Consider the following 25,027-nt stretch of genomic DNA (forward strand, 5'->3'; position numbering starts at 1 on the left):
AACTTCAAAAGCAGGAAATAAAGGTCAGTATGGGAGCCCAGGCAGGTGGCAGGGCTCAACAGCAGATCGTTGGAGCGAACTGGTTCGCTCCCAGGTGATCATCGGAGCTACCGCTTGAGCCAAACTAGGCCAAACTGGTAGAATCCCACCCGTGGTTTAATTAATGCAAGATCTTGGATGGGTGGTATCAGAACTGATCGGATGGAAGAGCAACAGAGCTTGGATGCCGTGTTGGGAAAGTCAGAAAAACCTCCTGGAGGGGAACAATGGACCCGCATGTGTTGTCGCCATGAAAACCACACTGAGGTCACAAAGGATGAGGCTGATTCGAAGCGGTTTTATTTATTTGCTAGATTGACATTTGGCGTGAGCTTACGACAAGCCAGAGTGAACAGAAACATCGCAAGAGCTATTGCACGGTTGCCTGAATTCCAATTTTAAGAGCCGCCACCGAGTTAAGATGTCACAAGAAAACAGATGGGAGCTTCCAAATATTAAAAGGAGCAGGTGCCTGATATGGATTCAGGAATGGACGCTACGCTTTTGCAGCTGAGGGCACTGGTAAGAGGGGGAGGGGCAAGAAAACAAGTGTTTTGTGATCCTCTCATCCACCTTCCCATCATTCCAACCAACTGGACATGAGGGACTCGGTTTGCTGCAGTTATCCAACCAGAGGGAAATTTTCATCAGTGATTTCATTTCCCAAAGATCAGAGCTGTCCAGGCAGAATATACCACCACCCTGGAATCAGGGCAGAGGACTACCAAAACAATGATAAAGTGACAGGGCATGCACAGAACGGAAGGGCTATTCAGACAAGGCTGGATGCTTAGAAGCAGCCATGCGCTCCCTCAAAACCAGGAGGCAGCATCCTGCTTAACCAGTGGCCACAGTTGTCAAATTGGGGCAGTTAGATGCCTCGGTCCATCTCTGTGCCTCTTCTGGCTAGCATCACCTAGGACAGGGGTCTCCATCCTTGGGCCACTTGAACATTTGCGGACTTCAAGTCCCAAAATTCTTCAGCCAGCTGAGGAACGCTGGGAGTTGAAGTCCGCAAGTCTTCAAGTTGCCACGGTTGGAGACCCCTGACTTAAGATCGCCCCAAACCCCCATTTTCCAACACGTTTCAAGGAAACTATCATCGGATCAAAGCTGCTTAAAAGGCCCCCGTTCTGAGACTGGGCCCAACTCGGCACACCTTTTTTGGGAAAGCGCCAGTCTCGTTTCAATCTGGGGGCACCCAGTTTTTGAGTCGAGATCGCAAGGCCGCGCCTTGAGCCTGAGTTTCAGGCTGCTCCCTCCTCCTGACAAGGAGGCCAAAGCAGGATTTTAAAGAGAAGAAATTGTGCAAAAAGACAAACCTTCGGGTTTTATTGCTGCAGCGAGGACCACGAACACGGTTCATAGTCCTTTCCTGATTCCGGTTCTGCTTTAGACATTTCTCCAAAAAAAAAGAGAGAGAGCAGGCTGGACTGTTTCCATGGAAGACTACCTGCACTGAAATCTCTTATCCAGAACTTTACGAGGATGAAACTACCATCTTAGAGTGGCCTTTTGCGCTATATCTGGACCCCTGCGTCACTGCTGGAGATTATCAAGGCAACTGGAATCTGAATAGAAGGAATTCAATCTACTTCCAGCTCCATGACCTCGGGGGGGGAGCGGGGGGTTTGCTCTGCCTGCAAACTGAGAAGCCCAGCTTTTCAGCAATCCTTGGGAGCAGAGCAGTGGCCTTTTGGGTTGTCCTTTCCATCTTCCGGTGCCTGAACTTGGGTGCGGCTTTTAAGCCCTGGCAATTCGTGCAGAGGCAAAAGACGTTCTAGCTAGGCCCTAAAACGCAGCGTTTTCTTGATAAAGCAAATCCCACTTCAGTGTTAGCTTAAATGCGGCTCCTTAAAATATTTCTCTTCAGACTTTACGCCGGGGGGGGTCCCCCCAACCTGCTTGGGCCACGAGGGGGTTTGCAACTGGGCGGCGAGCGCATGCACGCACATCCTCACGTACGCGAGTGGCGGGCGAGCACGATCCGTGCGCTCCATTTTGTGTTGAGTGGCAGGCGGGTGCGCACGCTGCTCATGGAAATAGAACTGCCTGCGCACGCTTGCTGGCCGCTTGCCAGATCCCCTCTGCCCACCCCTCCAAGCCGGTCCACAAAGCTAGAAATGTTGGTAAACTCTGGTTTAGGCTACATATGTGGCAGAAAGCCTGTGAAGGGTCACTTTTTTATTATTATTATTTTCTGACTGTCTGGCAGGCCTTGAACCTGTTGAGGCTTTTCAGACAGCGATATAAGATTGGTATAGATCAGGCTTCCTATTACTAGAAAAAGCCAGGGGAGAAAACAAGCAATCGTGCAATCACACACACACACACACACACACACACCACAAAGCATCAAGGGGTTCAAGGCTAAATAACAGGGGTCTTCAAACTTGACTTGTGGACTTCAACTTCCAGAATTCCTCCTCCAGCCATGTTAGCTCGGGAATTCTGGGAGTTGAAGTCCACCAGTCTTAAACTTGCCAAGTTTGAAGGCCCCTTGCTAGACAAGATGGCGTTTGTGTAGCCCAGACACTTTGCCACTTTGAAAGAAGGAAGTTGTCTCCGAAACTATTGGCAGGCCTGGAGCTTTTGACCTGACCCCTTTAACAAGGTGTTGTAAATTTGCCTAAACCATCATCTGCAAAGAAAAAACGCTGTAGGAAACAGGACGGGGAGTTTCCTTTCAAGCTCCATGGTTAAGGCTTCCTTGATCATTCATGCAACCTCCCAGTTAATCAAGAGCCATATTGGCTGAAGTGCCAGTAGGGTACAGGACTGGTTCCTTCCGAGCACACGGCACCGATATTTTTGGAGAGCCCCAAATGGGTCATTTCAGCTGAGGAAGGAGCTGGGACCAGCTCAGGTCGGTCTCCAGGTTGTCGTTCCCGGGGTCTGGAAAACTAATGTCTAGCGAGAGCTTGCTCCAATTCTCAGGCATGTTGTCCAAGATGACGTCTTCCAGAAGGGAATTGTCCCCTGCAAACTCACAGGCTACCTTGCTGGATGGAGAAGAAGTGTTCAAGAGCCCAGCAACTATTTCACCCGTGTCTGCGTTCAAAAGGGGAGAATCCTGGGGAGAATCACCCAGGGATTGTCTCAGCGGGTTCTCGTTAAACTCCGTATCTAAATTATCCTGGAAGGACAGGAATGGCAAGGGAGAAGATTTCGGGGAACTGAAATCAACCTGGCTCCTTTCGTTGACCGAAGGGGTCAATCTCCACGGGTCAGTAGGTGCCAGGGGCGAAGAGGTGTTTATAGGTGTTTTATTTGGGGTAGAAGCAGTCGGCAACCTGCAAGTCACTGGAGGTTCTTCTTCTGGACCACAGACGAGGTTTCCTAGAGGTTCCTCCTGACTGGAAGGACAGTGTCCCATCGGGAAGGAAGTTGAGTCACCACCGAGGGGCAGAAGGAGAACCGGTTCTTCTGAGGAAGAGAGGGCTAAGTGCTGTTTCCTTCTGGACCTACCCAACTCTTGCCTCTTGTTTTGGGGGGATGACCTAAGACCTGTAACCTGTCTCTTTTGTTTTATGGGGGATGCTTGGACACAGAGGGTCTGCTCCTCGCCAGTTCCCGCTGGTTCCTCCTTTACAGGCCATCCTGGGACAAAAGAGGAGATCCACTCCTGGGCGTGAAAAACGTCACTCAGAACTCCCGCCGATGGTTTTCCGCTATCGGTACAGCTGCCTTCCTCAAGAGGGCACCAGAGGGCTAATGAAGAAGACTCTTCACCACAATAGTGTTCCTCCTTTATGGAACCTGGAGGAGGCGACAGGACCGGATCTTCGCTGGAGCGCAGGAGCTGCAAAACCAATGTGGGAAGGAAGCTCAGCAACGCTTTTGATTTTTAGACATATTCACCTGCGGGTCAGTTATCATTTATTCATAAAAAATGTATTTTGCCCTCTTAATCTGACCATTGTTCTTAGTCTACATTTATTCAGGCATTAGAGCTGCAGTTTGAGCCAAGAAGGGTCTCCAAAATCTTCTAGGGCAGTGATGGCGAACCTTTTTGTTGTGGTGTGCCGAAAGTGCACGCGCACCAGCACCCACAATCCAATGTGCCCCACCCTGCGCATGCACATGCAACAACCCCCCTTACCTGCACTGCGCATGTGCGTGCCTCCCAGCTGATTTTTGGCCCGTTTGAGGCTGTTTTCGCCCTCTCGGAAGCTCAAGAGAAGCCTCTGCAGCCTTCCGAAAATACCGGAAGTGCTGAAACGGGTTGTTTATCGGCCTCCAAAGGTTGCAGAGGTTTCCCTCGAGCCATTGCGAGGGCAAAAACAGGCACTTCTGAAAACGGGCACTTCTGGTATTTCCGGAAGGCCTGTTTTTTGGCCTCCCAGGCCTGCAGAGGCTTCCCTCGAGCCTCCCGGAGGACGAAAAAGGCCTCAAACAGACCAAAAATCAACTGGGAGGCGCGTGCATGCACAGTTACGTTTGGCTGGGGCTTGTGTGCCCGCACAAATGGCTCTGCATGCCATCTCTGCGTACCACCATAGGTTCGCCATCATGATTCTAGGGAATCTATACATGGGCCACAGATCCTTTAGAGGGTGTCCTCAACTTACGACCACAATTGAGCCCAACATTTCTGTTGTTAAGCGAGACTGTTAAGTGAGTTTTGCCCCATTCTACAATCTTACTGTTCTGACCTAGGCTTCCCCCAAAAGCACTAAGCAGACTCTTTGTCCTGGCAAAATCCCTTTTATTAAACAAAAGTGAATTTCTTGCATTCATTCAGCCAAAGAGCTGGCAAACAGTCTTTCAAGGTGTAATTAGGAGCACAGACCTGATCTACCTTGGAGAGCTGCCAAGTAAATATTTTCAAATGCAGTGCTGACAAGGAAGGACTCAGCACGGAGTCTCTGAGATACACAGACAGAGCTTCTCTGAACCCTATGACCTACAAGGGGCAGGGGAAATAAACCTACTTCCTGCCAAGGTCTTCCTCAGTTCCCAGGGACACCAACTCCTGTCTAAGCTCCTTAGAGACACATCAGGGTTGTGTTTGACCTCAGAGGGGAGGCTGGGTGTGTGTGTGGCCAGACTGACGTCACTTGTGTCGGGGGCACCTGTGGTGGCCCGGGTGGGGCTGGGGGAATCCATTGTCCTCCCAGGCTCCGTTTTCGGCTGCGACGGCCTCCAGCAGCCCTCTGCCAGAAAAAACGAACCTGGGAGGGCCACACACACGCTCCTCCCAGGCTCCGTTTTCGGCTACGACGGCCTCCTGCAGCCCTCTGCCAGCGAAAACGAGCCTGGGATGGCCACACACACACTCCTCCCAAGCTCCGTTTTCGCCATTGCAGCTGAAAACAGAGCTCGGGAAGGCCAGATGCAGCCCACTTGAGCTGCGTTTTTGCTGGCAGTGGCACTGTGGGCCGGTCCTTCACTGTTTCCAGGGTGGTCCAATGGGGGCCAGATCCAGCCTGCGGGACTTGAGTTTGACTCCCCAATCCAGACAAATACGCACCCGAGAAAAACGAGACGTGGGAGACTGACCTTCGATGCCGGGCGCTCCCCTGTATTGATCTGCGTGGTCCCCAAAGTAGTCGGGCCTGCAGGCTGAGGTAGCCTTGAAGGCAACTGAAGATGAAATGGCTCGCTTGCCGGGAAGTGGACCGGAACCAAGTAGGAACTGACCCGTGGTAGCAAGGGCTTAATCCTCGGCCCTAAGAAAGAAAAACTTGGTTGTCAGCCTCAAAGTCAAGAAAGACACGTCTCGCAACTCTTCCAAGCCGAGTTTTTTTATTGTATCCACACCTGTAGACAGAATCTTGCCATACTAAACACTCTACTATCCGCATCTACAACATTGCTGTGTGGATTACAGGAAGTCCTCCATTTACAACAGTTCGTTTAGAGACTGTTCAAAGTTACAACGGCACTAAAAAATGTGAGTTATGACCAGTTTTCAAGCTTACGACCGTCACAATATCCCCATGGTCATGTGGTCAAAACCCAGACACTCAGCATCTGATCCATATTTATTACCATGGGGTCATGTGATCCCCTTTTACGACCTTCTGACAAAGCAAAGTCAACGAGGAAAGCCAGGTTCACTTAGCAACCGTGTCACTAACTTCACCACAGTGATTCATTTAACAACGGTGGTAAGAAAGATCATAAAAATTGGGGCAAAACTCACTTAACAAATGTCTCGCTTAGCAACAGAAAGATTGGGCTTGATTGTGGTCTTAAGTCGAGGACTACCTGTATTAGGAAGGAGCTGTCTTCACCCTCCTTCTCTCACATATGATATCTACCACTGAGTTGCCTCTTACGCCTCCGGAATGCAGCCCCTCCCTCCCCTGGAATCCATCTCCTTGCTACATTCCACCTTCAGGTAATCCTCAACTTACGACCACAATGGAATCCAAAATTGAGATGTCAGCCTTCCAAAACGGACCAGACAGGAAATAGGACCAGATGAGCTAAAACTGTAAGGCGACATTAACAAAATCTTGCAAGTCTGAAAGCACAAATCATCTACTGTCTTTTTTTACAGCTGTTGTTAGGGACGATCCTACTGATTTTTTTTACTCTACCTGTTATACAGTTGCAGGCTCCGTCTCTCTTATCTAATCATTCCCTAGACAGCGGCTCTCCTCCCTGTTGCAGTTTCCCAAGCTCATTCCTATATACCCGTGATGGCAAACCTATGGCACACATGCCACAGGTGGCACCCAGAGCCCTCTCTGTGGGCACATGAGCCATCGTCTCAGCTCAGCTCGAAGATGTATTTGTGCGCACCTCCCGCCAACCAGCTGATATTTGGGCCTCTGCCGCGGATGCGTGGGGGGCAGGGGGCATGCAAGAAACGCGTGTGCATGCACGGAGGGCAAGGGGAGTGCGACGGGGGTGCGGCGTGGCCCATTTTTGCTCCCAGGATGCTGCAGGGAGGCCTACTAGGCCCAAAACGGGGCATGAGGAGTGGGTGTGCGGTGCAGCTCCCCCGCTGCCCATTTTGGCTCCCAGGAGGCTCCAGGGAGGTCTACTAGGCCCAAAACAGGGCACAGAGAGTCGCACGCACATGTGTGGGCGGTGCGTGTAGGGGATTGTCTTGCGCATGCACAGGGGGAGCAAACAAATGCACAGGGGACTGGGGCAAGCAGGAGGGGGGGGGGGTCGCATGCGCATCGCATTATGGGTGCAGGCACACGCATGCTCTGTCACGCACGCATGCGCGTGCTTCCAGCACGCAACGACAAAAAGGTTAGTCATCACTGCTCTATACCATTACAATGATGCGTTTCCCATCAGCCAAATGGCTGCCATTTGCTTCCTCCAATGACCAGCGTGGAATACAGTTCACAAGGACACACCTATACTTACGGGAAGTCTGGGACTCCGCTTTGGTGACTTTCAAGTTCTTCTGCAGATCTAGAGTTGGACGCTTCTGCTGCTGCATTCAAGAAAATAAAGAAAGTTAGGGTCCAACCGCCAAGGATTTATGGAAGGTAAAGCAGATTTGATACAGGACTGGGGAGCTGGCCGTGTGCTGCAGCTGCCAAAAAAGCCAAAGTAGTCCAGATCTGCATTAACAAAGGGATAGAATCCCAAAAAGTGTTAATACCACCTTATATTGCGCTGGTAAGACCGCACTTAAAATATTGCATCCAGTTTTGGTCATCACACAAGAAAAAAGATGTGGAGATTCTGGAAAGAGTGCATAGAAGAGCAACCAGGAAGATTAGGGGACTGAAGGCTAAAACATATGAAGAACGGTTGCAGGAACTGGGCATATCTGGTTTAATGAAAAGGACTAGGGGTGACATGATAGCAGTCTTCCAATATCTCAGGGGCTGCCCCAAAGAAAAGAAGGGGAGTCAACCTATTCCCCAAAGGCAGAAGAAACAAACGACAGAGACTAAGCAAAAAAGGGAAACAACCTGGAATTAAGCAGAATTTTCCTGACAGTGAGAACAATTACTCAGCAGAACAATTTGCCTCCAGAAGTTGTGGTCCCGCCAGTCGTTGCAACTACCAGAAGTGTAGGTGGTTACAAAGAGACTGAAACGGTATAGGGCTTCCCTACTTGAGCAGGGGTTGAACTAGAAAAACCTCCAAGGTCCCTTCCAACACTGTTATTTTGATCTGCCTTTTACTGGCAGATCAGACCTTCCATCTCTTCTTCACAGAGCAAAAGGTGACTATCACTGGAAGGTTAGCTAGCCTTAGGAAAGAATACTACATCAGTGGCCTCAAACATTTGGGCCTCAGGGACCGGTTGCATGGAGAGAGGTTTTACTACGGACCAGAGGAGATGTGGTTTCGTGTGCCACCTGCGTCCCATGGATGGGGCTTCGCTTGTTTCTGTTGTGGCTGCTACCGGTTTGCACCGGTTCGAGCGAACCAGATGTTAATTTTACATCTGGTTCGCCGAACTGGTAGTTGCAACGACTGGCTGGCCCCGCCTACCTCCACCCCTCCCAGGAGTCTCCACGCGGCCCGTTTTGAATCTCAGGTAAGTGCAGGGCCTGCGTGGAAGTTCAGGGAGGGCGAAAAACAGGCCTCTCAGAGGCTCCAGAAGGCCAGAAATGGGCCTGTTTCCAACTTCCAGAGAGACTCTGGAGCCTGGGGAAGCCATTTTCGCCCTCCTGGAGATTCGGGGAAAGCCTCCGGAGCCAGGGAGGGAGAAAACGGCCCCCTGCCATCAGGGGTGGGATTCAAAAATTTTAACCGGTTCTGTGGGCGTGGCTTAGTTAGCGGGCATGGCTTGGTGGTCATGTGACTGGGTGGACATGGCTTGGTGTCATGTGACTGCCTGGGCGTGGCCAACTCAATATCACTCACATCGAGGCATGCATCTCCTCGCCTGGCCTCTCATGACTCTGGGGATGCTGCAACAGTCGTAAGTGTGAAAAATGGTCATAAGTCACTTTTTTCAGTGCCATTGTAACTTTGAATGGTCACTCCACACAAGCAAAGTACCAGCAAAGGAGGGGGAAAAAACTCCAGAAAAGTTCCTGAGAAGTCTAGTCCTGCCAAGAATGTAATAAGGGTTAACGGAGAGGCAGTTTCTGTAAGCAACACCAGAATGTTTCCTTCCTGCCTTCCTTACAGGATTAGGCCAGTAATTTCTTCTAACAACCGGTTCTCTGAACTGCTTAGAATGTTAACAACCGGTTCTAGCGAATAGGCGCGAACTGGTAGAATCCCACCCCTGCCTGCCACGGTGCAGGAGGCCGACTAGGCCACGCCCACCCAGCAACCGGGCAGAGAATCCACTGCTAAATTTTTTGAAGCCCACCCCTGGATCAGTCCTACTGATCAATGCACAGCCCATAATCCAGAGCTTGAGCAACATGTCTTGCCAATTCAAATCAGGCTTGGCTGTCCTCACAATACTCATCCTTTGGGCTATTCTGCCTGACTGTTTAGGGTAAGAAAGATTTGGACGGAACACAGGAAATATTGCAGCTTTTTCCTGGCAGGAGAGCTGGAGCTGCAGATCCGGGGAGGAACCGCAAGATTTTTATATATCTTTTCTGATGTTTAAGGATCTTTCTAAAAGCGGCAACCCTGATGTGTTATTGCCACTTCGGGTTCAAAAGAAAGAAAAAGGGATGGAGATAATATTTGACTTACAGCTATTTGTTTAGTGGCCATTCTAAGTTGTAACGGCACTGGAAAAAAACATTTTTCTCACCATGTCGCCTCCCCATGGCCACATGATCAAAATTCACTTGGCAACTGGCCATCTATTTATGTCCCGGGATCATGTGATCCAGGATGGATAAAATATCGATGACTTTTTTTAAAAAAAAGATTTTAAAAAACCCAGATTTTTTTAAATTTAAATCTGATTTTTTTTAAAAAAATTTAAATCGGATTTTGTTTTATTTTTATCAAATTTATTTTAATAAAATGCTTTTGGGGTAAAAAAAAAATCTATCTAAAGATAGCTTTCTATTTAAGATACATTAATAATTTAGTTTATTCAGCATGAAATGGAGCTTAGTTAGGTAGCACAAAGCTGCATAGTCTGCAGTATTTACAATTTTTTGGCAAACTCATTCCATGAATCCAGGCCCTGCAAGCTGAGATAACATGCACTGCCTTGATGCATTCACCCAATTTCACAGTAACCATGAGATAAACGAAGTTCAGGAATATTCCTTTAACCCATTGTTTTGCAAATCTAGGTACACTACAAATTGTATGGTTGTTTGAAGAGAAATGAATATGTGCCCCCAAGGCTCTTAAGTCTGCAGAGGAAGGGCAAGCAGTAAAAATGAACGTGAAACCTAAGAAACTTAGAAGTTTAGAAACACTTAAAACTGTAGAAATGGTGGTAGACTTTGGGAGAAACCCTCCCATATCACCACCTCTTAGAATACTAGACAACACAGTATCAACGGTAGAGGCCTTCAAATTTCTAGGTTCTATCATATCACAAGACCTAAAATGGACACCTAACTTCAAAAATGTCACCAAAAAGGCACAATAAAGTATGTTCTTTCTGCACCAACTCAGAAAGCTCAAACTGCCCAGGAAGCTGCTGATCCAGTTCTACAGAGGAATGATTGAGTCTGTCATCTGCACCTGTCTGATTTGGTTCTGCAACCCAACAAGACAGACACAGACTTCAGAGGGTAATTAGGACGGCAGAAAAAACAATGGCTACCAACCTGCCTTCAATCGAGGACCTGTATACTGCACGAGTCAAAAAGAGGGCTGTGAAACTATCTACAGACTAGTGGTGGAATTCAATTTTTTTTACTACCGGTTCTGTGGATGTGGCTTGGTGGGAGTGGCAGGGGAAAGATACTGTAAAATCTCCAATCAGAGGTGGTATTTGCTGGTTCTCTGTACTACTCAAAATTTCCTCTACCGGTTCTCCAGAACTGGTCAGACCCTGCTGAATTCCACCTCTGCTACAGACCCCTCACATTCTGGACATAAACTGTTTCAACTCCTACCCTCAAAACGACGCCATAGAGCCCTGCACACCAGAACAACTAGACACAAGGACAGTTTTTTTCCTGCACGCCATCACTCTGCTAAACAAATTCCCTCAACACTGTCCAACTATTTACAAAGTCTGCACAACGATTACTGCTAATCTTCTCATCACCCATCCCCTGCCACTTATGACTGTAACGTTGTCACTTGTATCCTTAGGATTTATAGTATTCCTAGTATGATTTGATTGCTTACTGTACCTTATGACTATTATTAAGTGTAGTACCTTATGATTCTTGACAAATGTATCTTTTTTTATGTACACTGAGACCAAACAAATTCCTTGCGTGTCCAATCACACTTGGCCAATAAAGAATTCTATTCTATTCTATTCTATTCTATTCTATTCTATTCTATTCTATTCTATGCCATTCTAATCAATATAATATTAAAGAGCACCTGTGATTTCAGATCCACCATGGCAGTGCCTGTTCGTAGGCATCCACTCACCTGCTGCCTGCCACATCCCTCACCTTGTCGTCACTACCGCATCTCCAACCGTCCCATTAAAGGGAATGCGACGGTCGGTGTGTCAACAGCAGGCCAGAGGAGGAGCCACTGCGGTGCAGAGATCACAGCTGCTCTTTAAAAATTATGATTTAAATCGAGTTGATTTTAAATCTAATCCACCCTGATGCGATCCCCGTTTGCGTCCTACTGACGAGTAAATTCCATGGGGAAGCCAGATTCACTTAACAACGAGACCGTGTTGCTAACTGAACAACCGCAGTGATTCACTTAACAACGGTGGCAGGAAAGGTGATAAAATGGAGGAAAATTCACTGAACAACTATCTCACTTAGCCAGGGAAGTTTCCAGGCTCGATTGTGATCATAAGTCAAAGACTAGCTAAATCTTTGGGTTCCTAAAGGATCATAGATTTATACTCCTTGCAGGCAGCCAAGGACAAGAATCGGCAACCCATCTGCATTTAAAAGACAAAGGACCACTCTTCTGAAAGACAGCAAAGTCCACATTTTGGACAGAGAGGACCTCTGGTTTGAAAGAGGGGTCAGAGAGGTCATCTATATCAAACCCAAAAGTGCTTTTTTTCCAAGAGGCAACGGGACTTGCTTGTTTTTCTTTGGAGACATTTCGCTTTTCATCCAAGAAGCTTCTTCAGCTCTGACTGGGGTTTTGGTGCCCATACCCAGACACGCACTGAGCAATGTGGTATGTGCAGTACAACGCAGTGAGCCACGTCCAGTGCTGTACATTTGGGGAAACAAAACAACCACTTCACAAACGCATGGCACCACATAGGAGAACAAACCCACCAGGACGAGATTCAGAAGTCCACCTGCATTTAAAAGACAAAGGGCCACTCTTTTGAAGACAGCAAAGCCCACATTTTGGAAAGAGAGGACCACGGGTTTGAAAGAGGGGTCAAAGAGGCCAATCTGTGTCAAAATCGAAGAGCCCTCGCTCAACAGAGGGGCAGGGATACGACATCATCTATCTCCAGTCTACAACACCGTCCTTTCGGCAGCTCTGAGAAGGCTCCACACCCATTTGCACCATTTAGGTGAGACCCTGAGGACACAGACAAGCCTCCAGGTGGCCTCAACGGCTCTCTAAAAGGATGCAAATGACCCAAGGAGTATAAATCCTTCCATTCCCCCCTCCATCCAGCCAGAGCTGAAGAAGCTTCTGGGATGAGAAGCGAAACATCCTCAAAAGAAAAGAAAAAAGAACCAGAAAGTCCAGTTGCCTCCTGAAAAAGCACCTTTGGGACAACCATGAAACTGGATTGTCAGAGTATATTCATGAACTGGAATAGAGCATTGGTAAGTCAAGGTCAGTCAATGAATAGGCATAGCAACTAAGTCAGCCAATGAGGACTGTTTGGAAACTGAAGCTAGAAGTAGCCTAGGCGTGGCTCTATATTAAGCTCTGAGTCTGTCTATTGAAAATGAAACTGCTTCTCTCCTCTGCTGCGTAACTAACTAACTTGCTTGTCGGCTGAAGTTGAGTTGCTTCTCCGTTCTGAACCTGTGACATGTCTGCTTCTGTTTTGAGTTTGCTCCATGTTGGAGAAATCTACAACTGGTATTGTAAAATTTACTTCATGTGTTTATAAAGAAGTTCAATGAAGCCTCAGTCATCTGTGTTTACTTTTCTGGTGCTGAATTTACGCTGCAAAACTCTGAACGTGGATGACTGAGACTCTCCATAGGCACCAGATCTATCAATTTCCACCCTGGAGAAAAAGAAAGATGGAGACTGTTGATTCTCGTCCAACGAAAAGAGGCAGGGATGGTTTGTCATTCTGAATGGTTAAGAGGGACCTCGTCTCCTCTCAGTCTCCTGCCCAGGGATCTGTCTGACTCAGTCTGTTATCTGATACCATTTCTCCAATCACCCAATTCGCCTTGTCATGGGGATTAAATTTGGATGGGTCTCAATAACGCTGAAGCCTCATTTTGGAAGGTCAAGATCCTCCTTTCCACTTTGACTATTGCCACGAGACACAGCACTTTTACAAAAAAAATAATTTCTAAAGGACGGCGACCAAGACTATAAATAGACTTTTCTCCAAAGTCTTTGAAATTCTGCCCAAGTCATGCTCCCAAAGGAGTTCTTACAAGGAAATTCAGTATAATAAAAAGACCACCCTGGAAAAAAAGGGCTATCCGGGGTTGATGGCTTCAGAAATGCACCTTTGGAAGAGAATAACAGAGCTAGAAGGGTCCTGGGAGGTCTTCTAGCCCAACCCCCTACTCAGGCAGAAAAAAATCAAGGACTACATGTACACATCTACCTGAGCCTTGCATCCACATTCACCTTGCCCTTAGTCCCCAACAGGTGTTGGCTGTCAACATGCCCCCTCTTCACTTAGATAAGAGTCTGTCGCTTTAGCTACTAAAATTGTAGGGACACCAAGCAATGGGAAGGTTCCTTCCCTGCCTGGTGCTTACCTTGAACACCTGGTCCAGCGTCAGGTAGCGGTTTGCTTCAGGATGAATGGTCCAGAATGCAATTTTCCCATTGGCGGATGTCTCCCGAACAAACATGTCGTGAAGGGAAAGGTTGTGACGGATGGAGTTCTGCATTGCAAAGATAAAACGTCCGTTACTTTCAGTCGCCAAAAAATAAAAACAAAAAAGGTAGCCAGGTGCGGAGGGAAAGAAGTACGTAAAGGTGAAGCAATGCGATTCCCACAGTGTGGGGTCCCTCTGAGCTTGGCTGCTTTCTGGCAGGCGTCTCATTACCCAAACTAGGTAACATCATCAGTGCTAGAAGGAATAGGGTTTGAGGAATGATGATGATGGAGGAGGAGCAGGAGGAGGAGGAGCAAGAGGAGGAAGGCTGAGGGGTCCTTGTTGCTCTCCAAGCTTGGTTGCTTTCTAGCAGACGTCTCATTACCAAACTAGGTAGCACCATCAGTGCTACAAGGAATGATGGAGGAGGAAGAGGAGACGGAGGGGGGGCTGTGGTTGCTTTCTTGCAGACATCTCATTGATAAACTAGCTAACATAATCAGTGCTAGAAGGGAATAGGGTTTGAGGAAAGGAGGAGGAGGAGGAGTGGGGGGGGGCTGTAAGGTCCTTGGTGGTCTCTGAGCTTGGTTGCTTTCTTGCAGACATCTCATCACCAAACTAGGTAATATCATCAGTGCTAAAAGGGAATAGGGTTTGAGGAATGATGGAGGAGGAGGAGGAGGAGGAGGAGAGGGGGGTATGTGGGGTCCTTGGTGGTCTCTGAGCTTGGTTGCTTTCTGGCAGACGTCTCGTTACCAAACTAGGTCACATCATCAGTGCACTGATGGGGTTATTTTGGCAATGAGGCGTTTCCAAGAAAACAGCCAAGCTCAAAGTGCACTAAGTTCAAATCTGATATATAAATATTCTCTTCTTGCTTTCCTGGCTCGTAGCCTGTGGTACCGGATGGATGGAATGTGAAAGAGAACAGTTAATATACCCGCTAGAGAGTGGGTCAAGAAAGGATGAGAAGAGAGAGGTCAGACGTAAAATTATTTTAGAAGTGGGACATAAAAGAGGCAGAATCACTTGCAACAGGCTGTGTTTGACCTCAGAGGGCCCCCGATACAGGCCTCATGTTGGAGGCACCTGTAGTGGCCTCACTCACTCTCATTATAATCTATCTTCCTTCCTTCCTTCCACCCACCCCTGTTCTAAATGAATTTCTGTTCAGCAGTTTTTGCACAGCGGGCCTTTCAGGGCTATTTTTCTTCCTCAACAGCCATTTCAAGACCAGCGCCTGCTGGGAATTGAAGCGCCAGGGGATAAACATTTATGCTCTCGGGGTTTTACTCCATTTTCCTGTTGAATGGAGATCGGTCCTGCCTACTGTAAAGGATATAGGGAGGCTGGGAGGAGATGGATGAAGGCAAATCTTACACCGGAGGACGAAGATATGATGTTAGCAGCTCCCAGAGTGGCACTATCTCGAAATGGAGATTCTTTTACAGGTTCTTGGAGGCAGCGATGCCATCTGGATCGTTCGCTGGTCCGTATCGCTGCGAGAATAGCCTCTCGCTGGTTGAATTATTGAGGAAGGCGCAAGCAAGATTTCAATGTTTTATTTATTCATTTCTGTTCTGATTTAGGAAAGAGATACCCCACACACACTCGAGGTCCCCAAGCAGTAAGTTTATTCCACCCATCCCTAAAACTGAGTCTGCAAAAAAAAAAAAAAATTGGTTGCAAAATCTCAGAGTATTGTTTCTCAGCCGTGGCAGCCTGAAGGTGGCTGGTCTTCAAATCCCAAAATTCCCCAGTTAAATATGCTATGCTGGCTGGGGACTTCTGGGAGACTGAACCCCCCTCATCTCCAAGTTGCCAAGGTTGAAAAAAAAACTATCTAGGGGATGTTCTAAAGATGCTATTTCAAGAGGCAACTAGGCTTTCTTGTTTTTTTCTTTTGAACACATTTCGCTTCTCATCCAAGAAGCTTCTTCGGCTCTGACTGGATTTTTCAAAAAAAACAACAACAACAACAACAACAGCCCCAAAACACAAGAAAGTCCAGTTGCCTCCTGAAAAACCACCTTTGGGAAAACCATGACCAGGATGATGGAGAATCTCTACAGACTGTACAATTTGGGATGAACACCCTTGGAATGGCGTGGGAGTCGGAATGGATTTCCAGAGGAGAAATTACAGCCTACAGAAGCCAGAAGCACCACTCAGGTGACTCTGAGGACACAGATAAACCTCTAAGCAGCCTCATCGACTCTCTAAAAAGAATGCAGATGACCAACTGTCTGCAAGGAATATCAATCCTTCCATCCCTCAGTATCCTGTCAGAACTGAAGAAGCTTCTTGGATGAGAAGCAAAATGTCTTCAAAGAAAACCAGAAAGTCCAGTTGCCTCCTGAAAAAAAAGCACCTTTGGGATAACCATGACCTGGATGGCTAAGAATCTTTATAGACTTTTAGCTATACAATTTGGGATGAACTCCCTTGGAATGGTGTGGGAGTCGGAATGGATTTCCAGAGGAAAAAAAATGCAGCCTACAGGAACCAGGAGCACTAACTCAGGTGACCCTGAGGACACAGATAAACCTCCAAGTGGCCTCAACAACCCTCTAAAAAGGACGGATATAATTCCTTCCATTCCCTACCATCCTGTCAGAGCTAAAGAAGCTTCTGGGATGGGAAGCGAAATGTCTTCAAAAGGAAAAAACAAGAAAGTCCAGTTGCCTCCTGAAAAAAGCATGTTTTGTGGGGTCTCTTGCACCAGCAAAATAATTGTGTCACCACGTGCTTCAACGAATCGCTAAAACAGAGGTGTCAAACACAAGGCCGCACGGGACAGATCTGACCCATGGGGCCGGCCTGGAAAATGTAAGGGCCCAGCCTGCATCGCTTCGGCCCGGCCTACCCAATGCGAAGGGGAAACATGCCAGCAGTTTGTGGAGTGGTATCAAGCTGGCCTCACCCACCCAGTCGGCCACACCAAGTTGTGATTGTAAGCCAAGGACTACCTGTATTGTACAAAAAAACTGCCCAAACACATTTGGCCAATAAAGAATTCTATTCTATTCTATTTTAATAACATTTTATAATACTACTCATCATCTTTTCCAATCTGTGTTTTTTTTCACAGGTCAAAAGCTGTCTTACCTTCCAGCCTGGCTTGGCAACATGCTTGAAATAGGGGAAATTATCCTCGATCCAGGTGTAGATGTCTTTCAGCATCATGCGCTTCTTCTCGGTGCTGTTGATGGCGAACTGGATCATGGCCATGTAAGAGTACGGGGGCCGTTCAGAAAAGGATTCCTTCCACAAAGCAGAAGAGACGGTGGCGGCTGTGGGACTCCCCTCAGACTGGAATAGGGGAAGCAAAAAAAAAAAATATATCAAAATTAAGAAAGGAAAGGCATCGTACAAAAATCCTCTGCAATAAAGGGATGCAAATGACCAGCTGTCTCCAAAGAATATAAACCCTTATATCAGTGGTAGCTAATCTTTTTGGGCTCCTGTGCCAAAAAGTGTGTGCGTCACGGTCGTGTGCTCATATGCCAGCACCCAGAAGGCATTGCACACACACCCCATGCCCCCTGTGCAAGTGCGTGCAATCCCCCCACTGCCACTCCCTTACCTGCGCTGCGCCTCCCAGCTGATTTTCAGCCCGTTTGAGGCCTTTTTCGGCCTCCCAGAGGCTTGAGGAAAGCTTCTGCAGGCTGAAAAATGGACCCATTTCGTCACTTCCAGTATTTCTGGAAATAAAGGAAGTGATGAAACGGGCCTATTTTTTGGCCTGTAAAGGCTTTCCTCAAGGCTCTGAGGCCAAAAAAGGCCTCAAACAGGCCAAAAATCAGCTGTGAGGTAAGTTTGCCTGGGGCTTGCGTGCCCGCACAAATGGCCCTGCATACAACCTGTGAAACACAGCCTCCCAACTGATTTTTGGGCCTTTTTCGGCCTGCCAGAGGCTTGACAAAAGCCTTTGCAGGCTTTGTAGGAGGAAAAATAGGCCTGTTTTATCATTTCCTGTATTTCCGGAAATACCGGAAGTGACGAAATGGGCCCACTTTTTGACCTGCAAAGCCTGCAGCGGCTTTCCTCAAGTCTCTGGCAGGCCGAAAAAGCCTCAAACGGGGTGAAAATCAGCTGGGAGGCACAATGCAGGTAAGGGGACAGCGTGGGGGGGGGTGGGGAATTGCACATGCATGTGCAGGGGGCATGGGGGGGGGCTGTGTGCATTACTTTCTAGGTGTTGGCACGCGAGTGCGCAATTTTTGTCACAGGAGCCCAAAAAGGTTAACCACCACTGATTTAGGGCAACTCCCTCCCACCATAACAGATGTTAAAACATTCTTCACTGTACCCAAGGTACTTTTTTTAAAGAGCCATCTGGACTGTTATAAGTCGGGGACTGTATAAAGTTGCAAGTTTGCGGAACATTGATGACTGTTATCATGGAAAATGCCACCAAAATCGTTCTGGTTCACATGTTCAGTACAGAAAAGGCATCCATTTTGTCTCCGCGGGTCTTAAATTTTCCCATCTGCAATTCCCTCCCCCCCATTAGGCAGATGTATATTAATTTTTCCTTTTCTTTTCCCCAATTGAGAACAGCTCAACCCCTTCCCACCTAGAGCAATTGTTCCACGCATAATTCACGGTCTTGTATCTACCCTTTTAACTTTCTAAAGATACCGGCCTACGTGGTGGATGTGCTCTTTGTGAAGACACGCTCAGGTGATTGGAAATTTTGAGTCATCCTGCCACATTATGACAATACTATTCGAAAGCCTGACTCACTGAGGATCCTTCACAGGGACTTATGAAACGGCAAGGAATGGATAGAAAGAGAGCGGATTAACGGAGTTGGAAGGGACCTTGGAGGTCATCTAGTCCAACCGACCTGCTCAGGTCAGAAAACCTGTACCATTTCAGACAAATGGTACTCCAATCTCATCTTAAAAACGTCTTTAAAGAAAAAAGAAAAGAGCAATGAGGATGATTCTGGGATCCTCGGCTAGTCAGAATTCCATTAATCAGTTGGGTATCAAAAGTTTTTTATTAGTTTATCAGAATATAAAATATGAAGGAAAATGACAATAAAGGGAAACTAGGGAAGGGGAAACGATAAAAGGGGAAAGTGAGGAGGAGGGGGGAGAAGAAGAGGAGGGGAGGAGGAGAAGGAGAAAAGGAGGAGGGGGGAGAAGAAGAGGAGGAGAGGAGGTGGAGAAAGGAAAAGACATGGACTTCCAAGTCTTTTTAGTACAGAAGACAACAACACTAGAGTCTCAGCTTTTTACTTTTGCATTAATACAGGTAGTCCTCAACTTACATCACTGCAGTTGTTACGTTAGTGACAGAGTTGTTAAGTGAATTTAGCTTCCTAGTGATGTCACTTGTCATAGTCGCAAAAGGGGATCACATGACCCCGGGAACACTGTGACCGTCATAAACAGGAGTCGGTTGCCAAGCATTTGAATTTTGATCACGTGGATATTGCAATGGTTTTAAGGGGAGGAGGGAGCCAGGCATAAATCAGTTTTTTAAAGTGCCGTTGTAGCTTTGAACGGTCATTAAATGAACTGACATAAGTCAAGGACTACCTATGCAGGCAACTGCTGTGCTTGGCTTGTCAGCTGGTCTCTTAGAAAGTGGCAAGGGGCTGTTCTTCTCATGACATTAACCTGACACCCCTCAGACATCTAGAGCAGGAGTGGGATTCTACCGGTTCGCACCGGTTTGGGCCAACCCCGCTCCACCCCTCCCCGGAGTCTCCATGTGGCCCATTTTTGATGCAGGTAAATGCAGAATCCACGCAGGGGCTTTGGGAGAAGGGAAGATGGGCCTTCCAGAAGTCTGGAAACCAGCCTGTTTCCGGCTTCCAGAAGGCCCCCAGAGCTCAATGGAGGCCTTTTTCGCCCTCCCAGAAGCCTAAGGGAAGCCTCCGGACCCTTGGGAAGGCGAAAAATGGCCCTACCGGAAGTACCAGAAGTCGCAAAACAGGCCTGTTTTCCGGCTTCCGGAGGGCCTCCAGAGCCCAGGGGAGGCCATTTTTGCCCTCCCAGAGGCCTGAGGGAAGCCTCCGGACCCTAGGGAAAGCGAAAAACGGCCCTCCCAGAAGTTCCGGTAGGCCACCCAGCAACTGGGCGGCGAACCAGTTGCTGGGGTTCTTGAATCCCACCCCTGATCTAGAGTCATATGCATGTATGCCCCGTGAAACCTCCAGTCTCGCAGAAGCTTCATGCTTAGTAAGCAGGGTGGATTTGAGTGAAATCAAGCCGATTGAAACCATTATTTAAATCCCTAGTAAAAAGGCTTGCTTGAAATCATAATTTTTAAAGAGCAATTGTCATCTCTGTCCCACAGTGGCTCCTCCTCTGACCTGCTACTGACTCACCAACCATCCCATTCACTTTAATGGGACGGTTGGAGATGCGGCAGTGACACAAGGTGAGGGACATGGCAGGCAGCAGGCTACAGATTAACAGAGTTGGAAGGGACCTTGTAAGTCATCTAGTCCACCCCCCCACTGCCATGGTGGATCTGAAATGACAAGTGCTTTTTAATATATTGATAAGCTGCTTAGAAGGTTTCACTTTCATTTTTACCACTTGCCCTTCCTCCATTTCTCTTCAAACAACCATACAATTTGTAGTGTACATAGATTTGTATAACAACAGGGTAGAGGAATATTCCTGAACTTCTTTTTATGGTTTATCTCATGGTTACTGTGAAATTGTGTGAATCCATCAGTGCAGTGCAATTTTATCTCAGCTTGTACAACCTGGGTTCATGGAATGAGTTTACCAAAAAATGTAAATACTGCAGAATATGCAGCCTCATGCTACCTAACTAAGCTCCATTTCATGCTGAATAAACTAAATTATTAATGTATCTTAAATAGAAAACTATCTTTAGTTACCGATAGATTTTTTTTTACTCCAAAAGCATTTTATTAAAATAAATTTGAGAAAAAAAATTAAAAATCTGGTTTCAATCAAAACATATTTTTAATCCACCTTGTATGTAAGGCTACCGCTTGGGCTCTTTGGCCCTTCTGCTTACCTTAATTGTCTTCTGTTTGGGGGTCTGGTTTTCCTTCTCCGTGTCTTTTTTCATGCTACAGGAGCTGAGTGGGGTTGAAGTCATCTTCCCCAACCAATGGATGTTGGTCAGGCTGCTGTTCAGGCCAGAGTTGGCTGCCTCCTCACTGCCTACATGGATGCAAACTCGGAGTTTTTAGATTGTATGTGTAGATCCTTCAAGAGGGAGCTTGAATTTTTTGCCTTTCGGCAATAAGAGGTTGAGTATAACTGTGACAGGGATCTTGGCGTCCTAGTGGACAATCATTTAAATGTGAGCCAGCCATGTGCAGCAGCTGCCCAAAAAGCCAATGCAATCCTAGGCTGCATTAACAGAGGGATAGAATCAAGATCCTGTGAAGTGTTAAAACCACTTTATAAGGCCTTGGTAAGGCCACACTTGGAATGCTGCATCCAATTTTGGTCACCACGATGTAAAAAAGACATTGAGACTCTAGAAAGAGTGCAGAGAAGAGCAACAAGGATGATTAGGGGACTGGAGGCTAAAACATGAAAAATGTTTGCGGAAATTGAGCATGTCTAAGTTTAATGAAAAGGATTAAGGGAGACATGATAGCAGTCTTCCAATATCTCAGGGGCTGCCCCAAAGAAGAGGGAGTCAAGCTATTCTCCAAAGCACCTGAGGGCAGGATGAGAAGCAATGGGTGGAAACTAATCAAGGAAAGAGGCAACTTAGAACTAAGGAGAAATTTCCTGATAGTGAGAAGAATTAATAAGTGGAACAACTTGCCTCCAGAAGTTGTGAATGCTCCAACTCTGAAAGTTTTTAAGAAGAGATTGGACAACCCTTTGTCTGAAATGGTGTAGGGTTTCCTGCCTGAGCAGGGGGTTGGATTAGAAGACCTCTAAGGTCCCTTCCAATTCTTTTATTCTATCCTGTTATGATAGGGATTCACAATGGCGTTGGGATCACACCAAGATGCCAATTTCGATAAATATTTGTAGCTCAGGGTGCTTGGTACAGGTAGTCCTTGACTTACAACCACAATTGAGCCCCAAATTTCTGTTGCTAAATGAAACATTTGTTAAGTGAATTTTGCTTCATGAATGATGTGATTTTACGTTATTAAGTGAATGACTAGTTGTTAAATTAGTAACACGGTTGTTAAGGGAATCTGGCTTCCCCATTGACTTTGCTTTGTCAGAAGGTCATAAAAGCTGGTCACGTAACCTTGGGACACAGCAACGGTCATAAGTATGAGTCAGTTGCCAAGCGTCCTTAATGTAAGTGTGAAAAATGGTCGTAAGTCACTTTTTTCAGTGCCGTTCTAACTTCGAACAGCCACTAAAGGAACAGTTGTAAGTCGAGGACTTCCTGTATTCTCCAAGTTTGGTTCTTTTCTCACAGACATTTCATTACCCAACTAGGTAACATCATCAGTGTTATGATGATGTAAATGAAGTTAACCAGTTGGGCTAATGAAATTTCTGCAGGAAAAGATCCAAACTCAGAGAATACAGGTAGTATATAAACTCTCAGATATGGGTTTATATCTTATTTTACCTAGCTCTGCCAACGTTTTTCTGCTTTTCTGGCACTCCACTGCATGCCCAGAAAATATTCCATTTAACTTAATCATATCCTAAAAAGAGTTTATTGAAACGGGTAGCAACCCTTAAAATCATCCAGATATTTTTCCAAACTTCATTTTAAGGTTTTGGGAACAACACAAGCAAACCCTTTAACGAATATATAAAATGTCTCATGAAAACAGAATTAACTACACAGTACCAATTGCCAAAAATCAAGGCAGAGATTGGTAGTTCTGGTGGTGCCACCATCAGTGAGTGAGACTCAGAACATTTTTTTCCCCAAACAGAATTCCCGGTAAGGAATATACCCTGTTTCCCCAAAAATACGATCTACCCTGAAAGTAAGTCCTAGCTTGATTTTAAGCCCTACCTCTAAAATAAGCCCTAATTAAGATCCCACCCACTCGAGTGCACAGATAAAAATTAAGCTAGGGTGATGGTGCGGTTGAAGCTGCCCTACTGCTTACCTTTTCGACAGTTGTAGCCAGGCCTCGCACACCCCATTTCTTCAGCAGCCCACAAGGCTGGCAAGGCTTTCCCGAAGGCTTCTGTAGCTGATAACAAAGCTCCGGATCGATCCAGAGGCCTTCAGGAAAGCCTTTCCGGCCGCAGAAGAAGTTCCTGAAGGACCCCTGACAGCAAAAAAGAGGCCGGGGCAACGCACACAAGTGAGGTTAGTTAGTGGATGCTCAAGCAGGAGATCTTATACCGCTAGGGAAAAACAGTTGTCCAATCTTTTTTCGAAAAAAGCCCGCAGTGTCGGAGCACCCATAATTCCTGGAGGCAAGCCATTCCACTGATTAATTGTTCAGTCAGTTGATATTTTAATAAAGAAAATGGCGTCTCCTAGGGGATTTCTATTTAAACAGACTTTACATAAAAGCAGGTTATCATGAATAGGGAAGAGGCTGCTGTTTCTTGCAGTCGGGAAAAAAAATAACAACACTTTTGCCGACTGTGCAGGTTTGGATTAGGTACAATGAAATTCCCACTGCGTCCAGTTCTATTATCGCGAAAGGAGAGCGTTTTTTGCCGTGATATATGATCACATTATAACTCTGTGAAGTTGGGCTTTTGTGAGCTAATTACACAATTATTTCTTAACCTTCTTAGAATAGCAGGTAGTGCAGTTCAATTACTGACCCTTGGATATTACAACATCACTGGAAAAAGGGACTTACGACCGTTTTTCACACTTACGAGCGTCGCAGCATCCGCAAGGATCATGTGATTGACATTCAGATGCTTGGCGACAGGTTCCTATTTATGACAGTTGCAACATCCCGGGGGCAAGACAAGTCAATGAGGAAGGCAGATTCATTTAACAACCGTGTTACCAACTTAACGACTGTGGTGATTCACTTAACAAAAGTGGCAAGGAAAGGTCATAAAATGGGGCAAAACTCGCTTCACCAGTGCCTCACTTAGCAACAAAAATTCTGGGCTCAGTTGTGGTCATAACTTGAGGATTACCTGTAATCTCTGAGAATCATCGGATGCTTAACATTTCCCATACTACCAAAATGATTAATGATAATATAGGGTTTGATTTCCTACTGAAATAAATAATACGTAGTAGTGCATCATTGGATAAAAATGTTTCCCATAACTAAAAAAACCCATCCCATAGAAACACACAGGAAAATCATCAAAAGAATAGAACAGACAAATGTTAGGCAACTTCTTAGATCTAGTTTTTTCCCCCACATGCCATCATTCTGCTAAACAACTAATTCCCACAACACTGTCAAACTACTTACTGACTGTATTACTATTATTCTTGTCATCCTTCCTATTACCTATATCCTTCTACTTATGACTATAACCTTGTTGCTTGTATCTTTATGATTTATAGTTTTATTTAGTTTCCTAGCATGATTTTGATTGCTTATTTAATACCCTATCACTATCACTAAGTGTTGTATCTTATGATTCTTGATGAATGTATTTTTAAGTACACTGAGAGCTTATGCACAGAAGTCAAAGCCAAGGATTCTATTCTATTCTATTCCATTATTCTATTCTATTCTATATTCTATTCTATTCTATTCTATTCTATTCCATTCCACTCCATTATTCTATTCCATTCTATTCCACTCCATTATTCTATTCTATATTCTATTTTATTCTATTCCATTCCACTACATTATTTTATTTTATTCTCTATTCTATTCCATTCCACTACATTATTCTATTCTATTCTGTATTCTATTCCATTCCATTCCATTCCATTTTTCTTTTTTATCCTATTCTATTCTCTATTCCCTATTCTATTCTAATTCAATTCCCTATTCTATTCTATTCCTAATCTATTCTATTTTCATTCAATTCCCTATTCTATTCTACCTGACCTTTGGATGAAAGAGGACAGGGTCAAGTCCAAAGTTAAACTGGACTTCTCACAAAACTAACTAAACTTAAGTCCAATCCATCTATCCATCATCCCCCCCCATT

At 46.2% G+C, this 25,027-nt stretch overlaps 1 protein-coding gene across 1 annotated transcript in view; it reads right to left on the reverse strand.

The window, feature by feature from the left end:
• Positions 1-318: 318 nt before the first annotated feature.
• The window catches only part of FOXM1 (forkhead box M1), a 28,225-nt gene continuing 3,516 nt past the window's right edge, over positions 319-25,027 (reverse strand). The window contains exons 2-7 of the mRNA XM_026695756.2: positions 21,003-21,151; positions 17,097-17,300; positions 13,926-14,054; positions 7,375-7,444; positions 5,542-5,711; positions 319-3,841 (exon numbers count right to left, since the gene is read on the reverse strand). Coding sequence (XP_026551541.2) covers positions 2,870-3,841; positions 5,542-5,711; positions 7,375-7,444; positions 13,926-14,054; positions 17,097-17,300; positions 21,003-21,151 — 1,694 coding nt within the window. The 3' untranslated portion in view covers positions 319-2,869. The remainder of the gene's footprint in view (positions 3,842-5,541; positions 5,712-7,374; positions 7,445-13,925; positions 14,055-17,096; positions 17,301-21,002; positions 21,152-25,027) is intronic.

This window comes from Pseudonaja textilis, chromosome 5, assembly GCF_049901715.1.
Source record: "Pseudonaja textilis isolate UNSWEBS1 chromosome 5, rPseTex1.2, whole genome shotgun sequence".
Classification (NCBI taxonomy): Eukaryota; Metazoa; Chordata; class Lepidosauria; order Squamata; family Elapidae; genus Pseudonaja; species Pseudonaja textilis.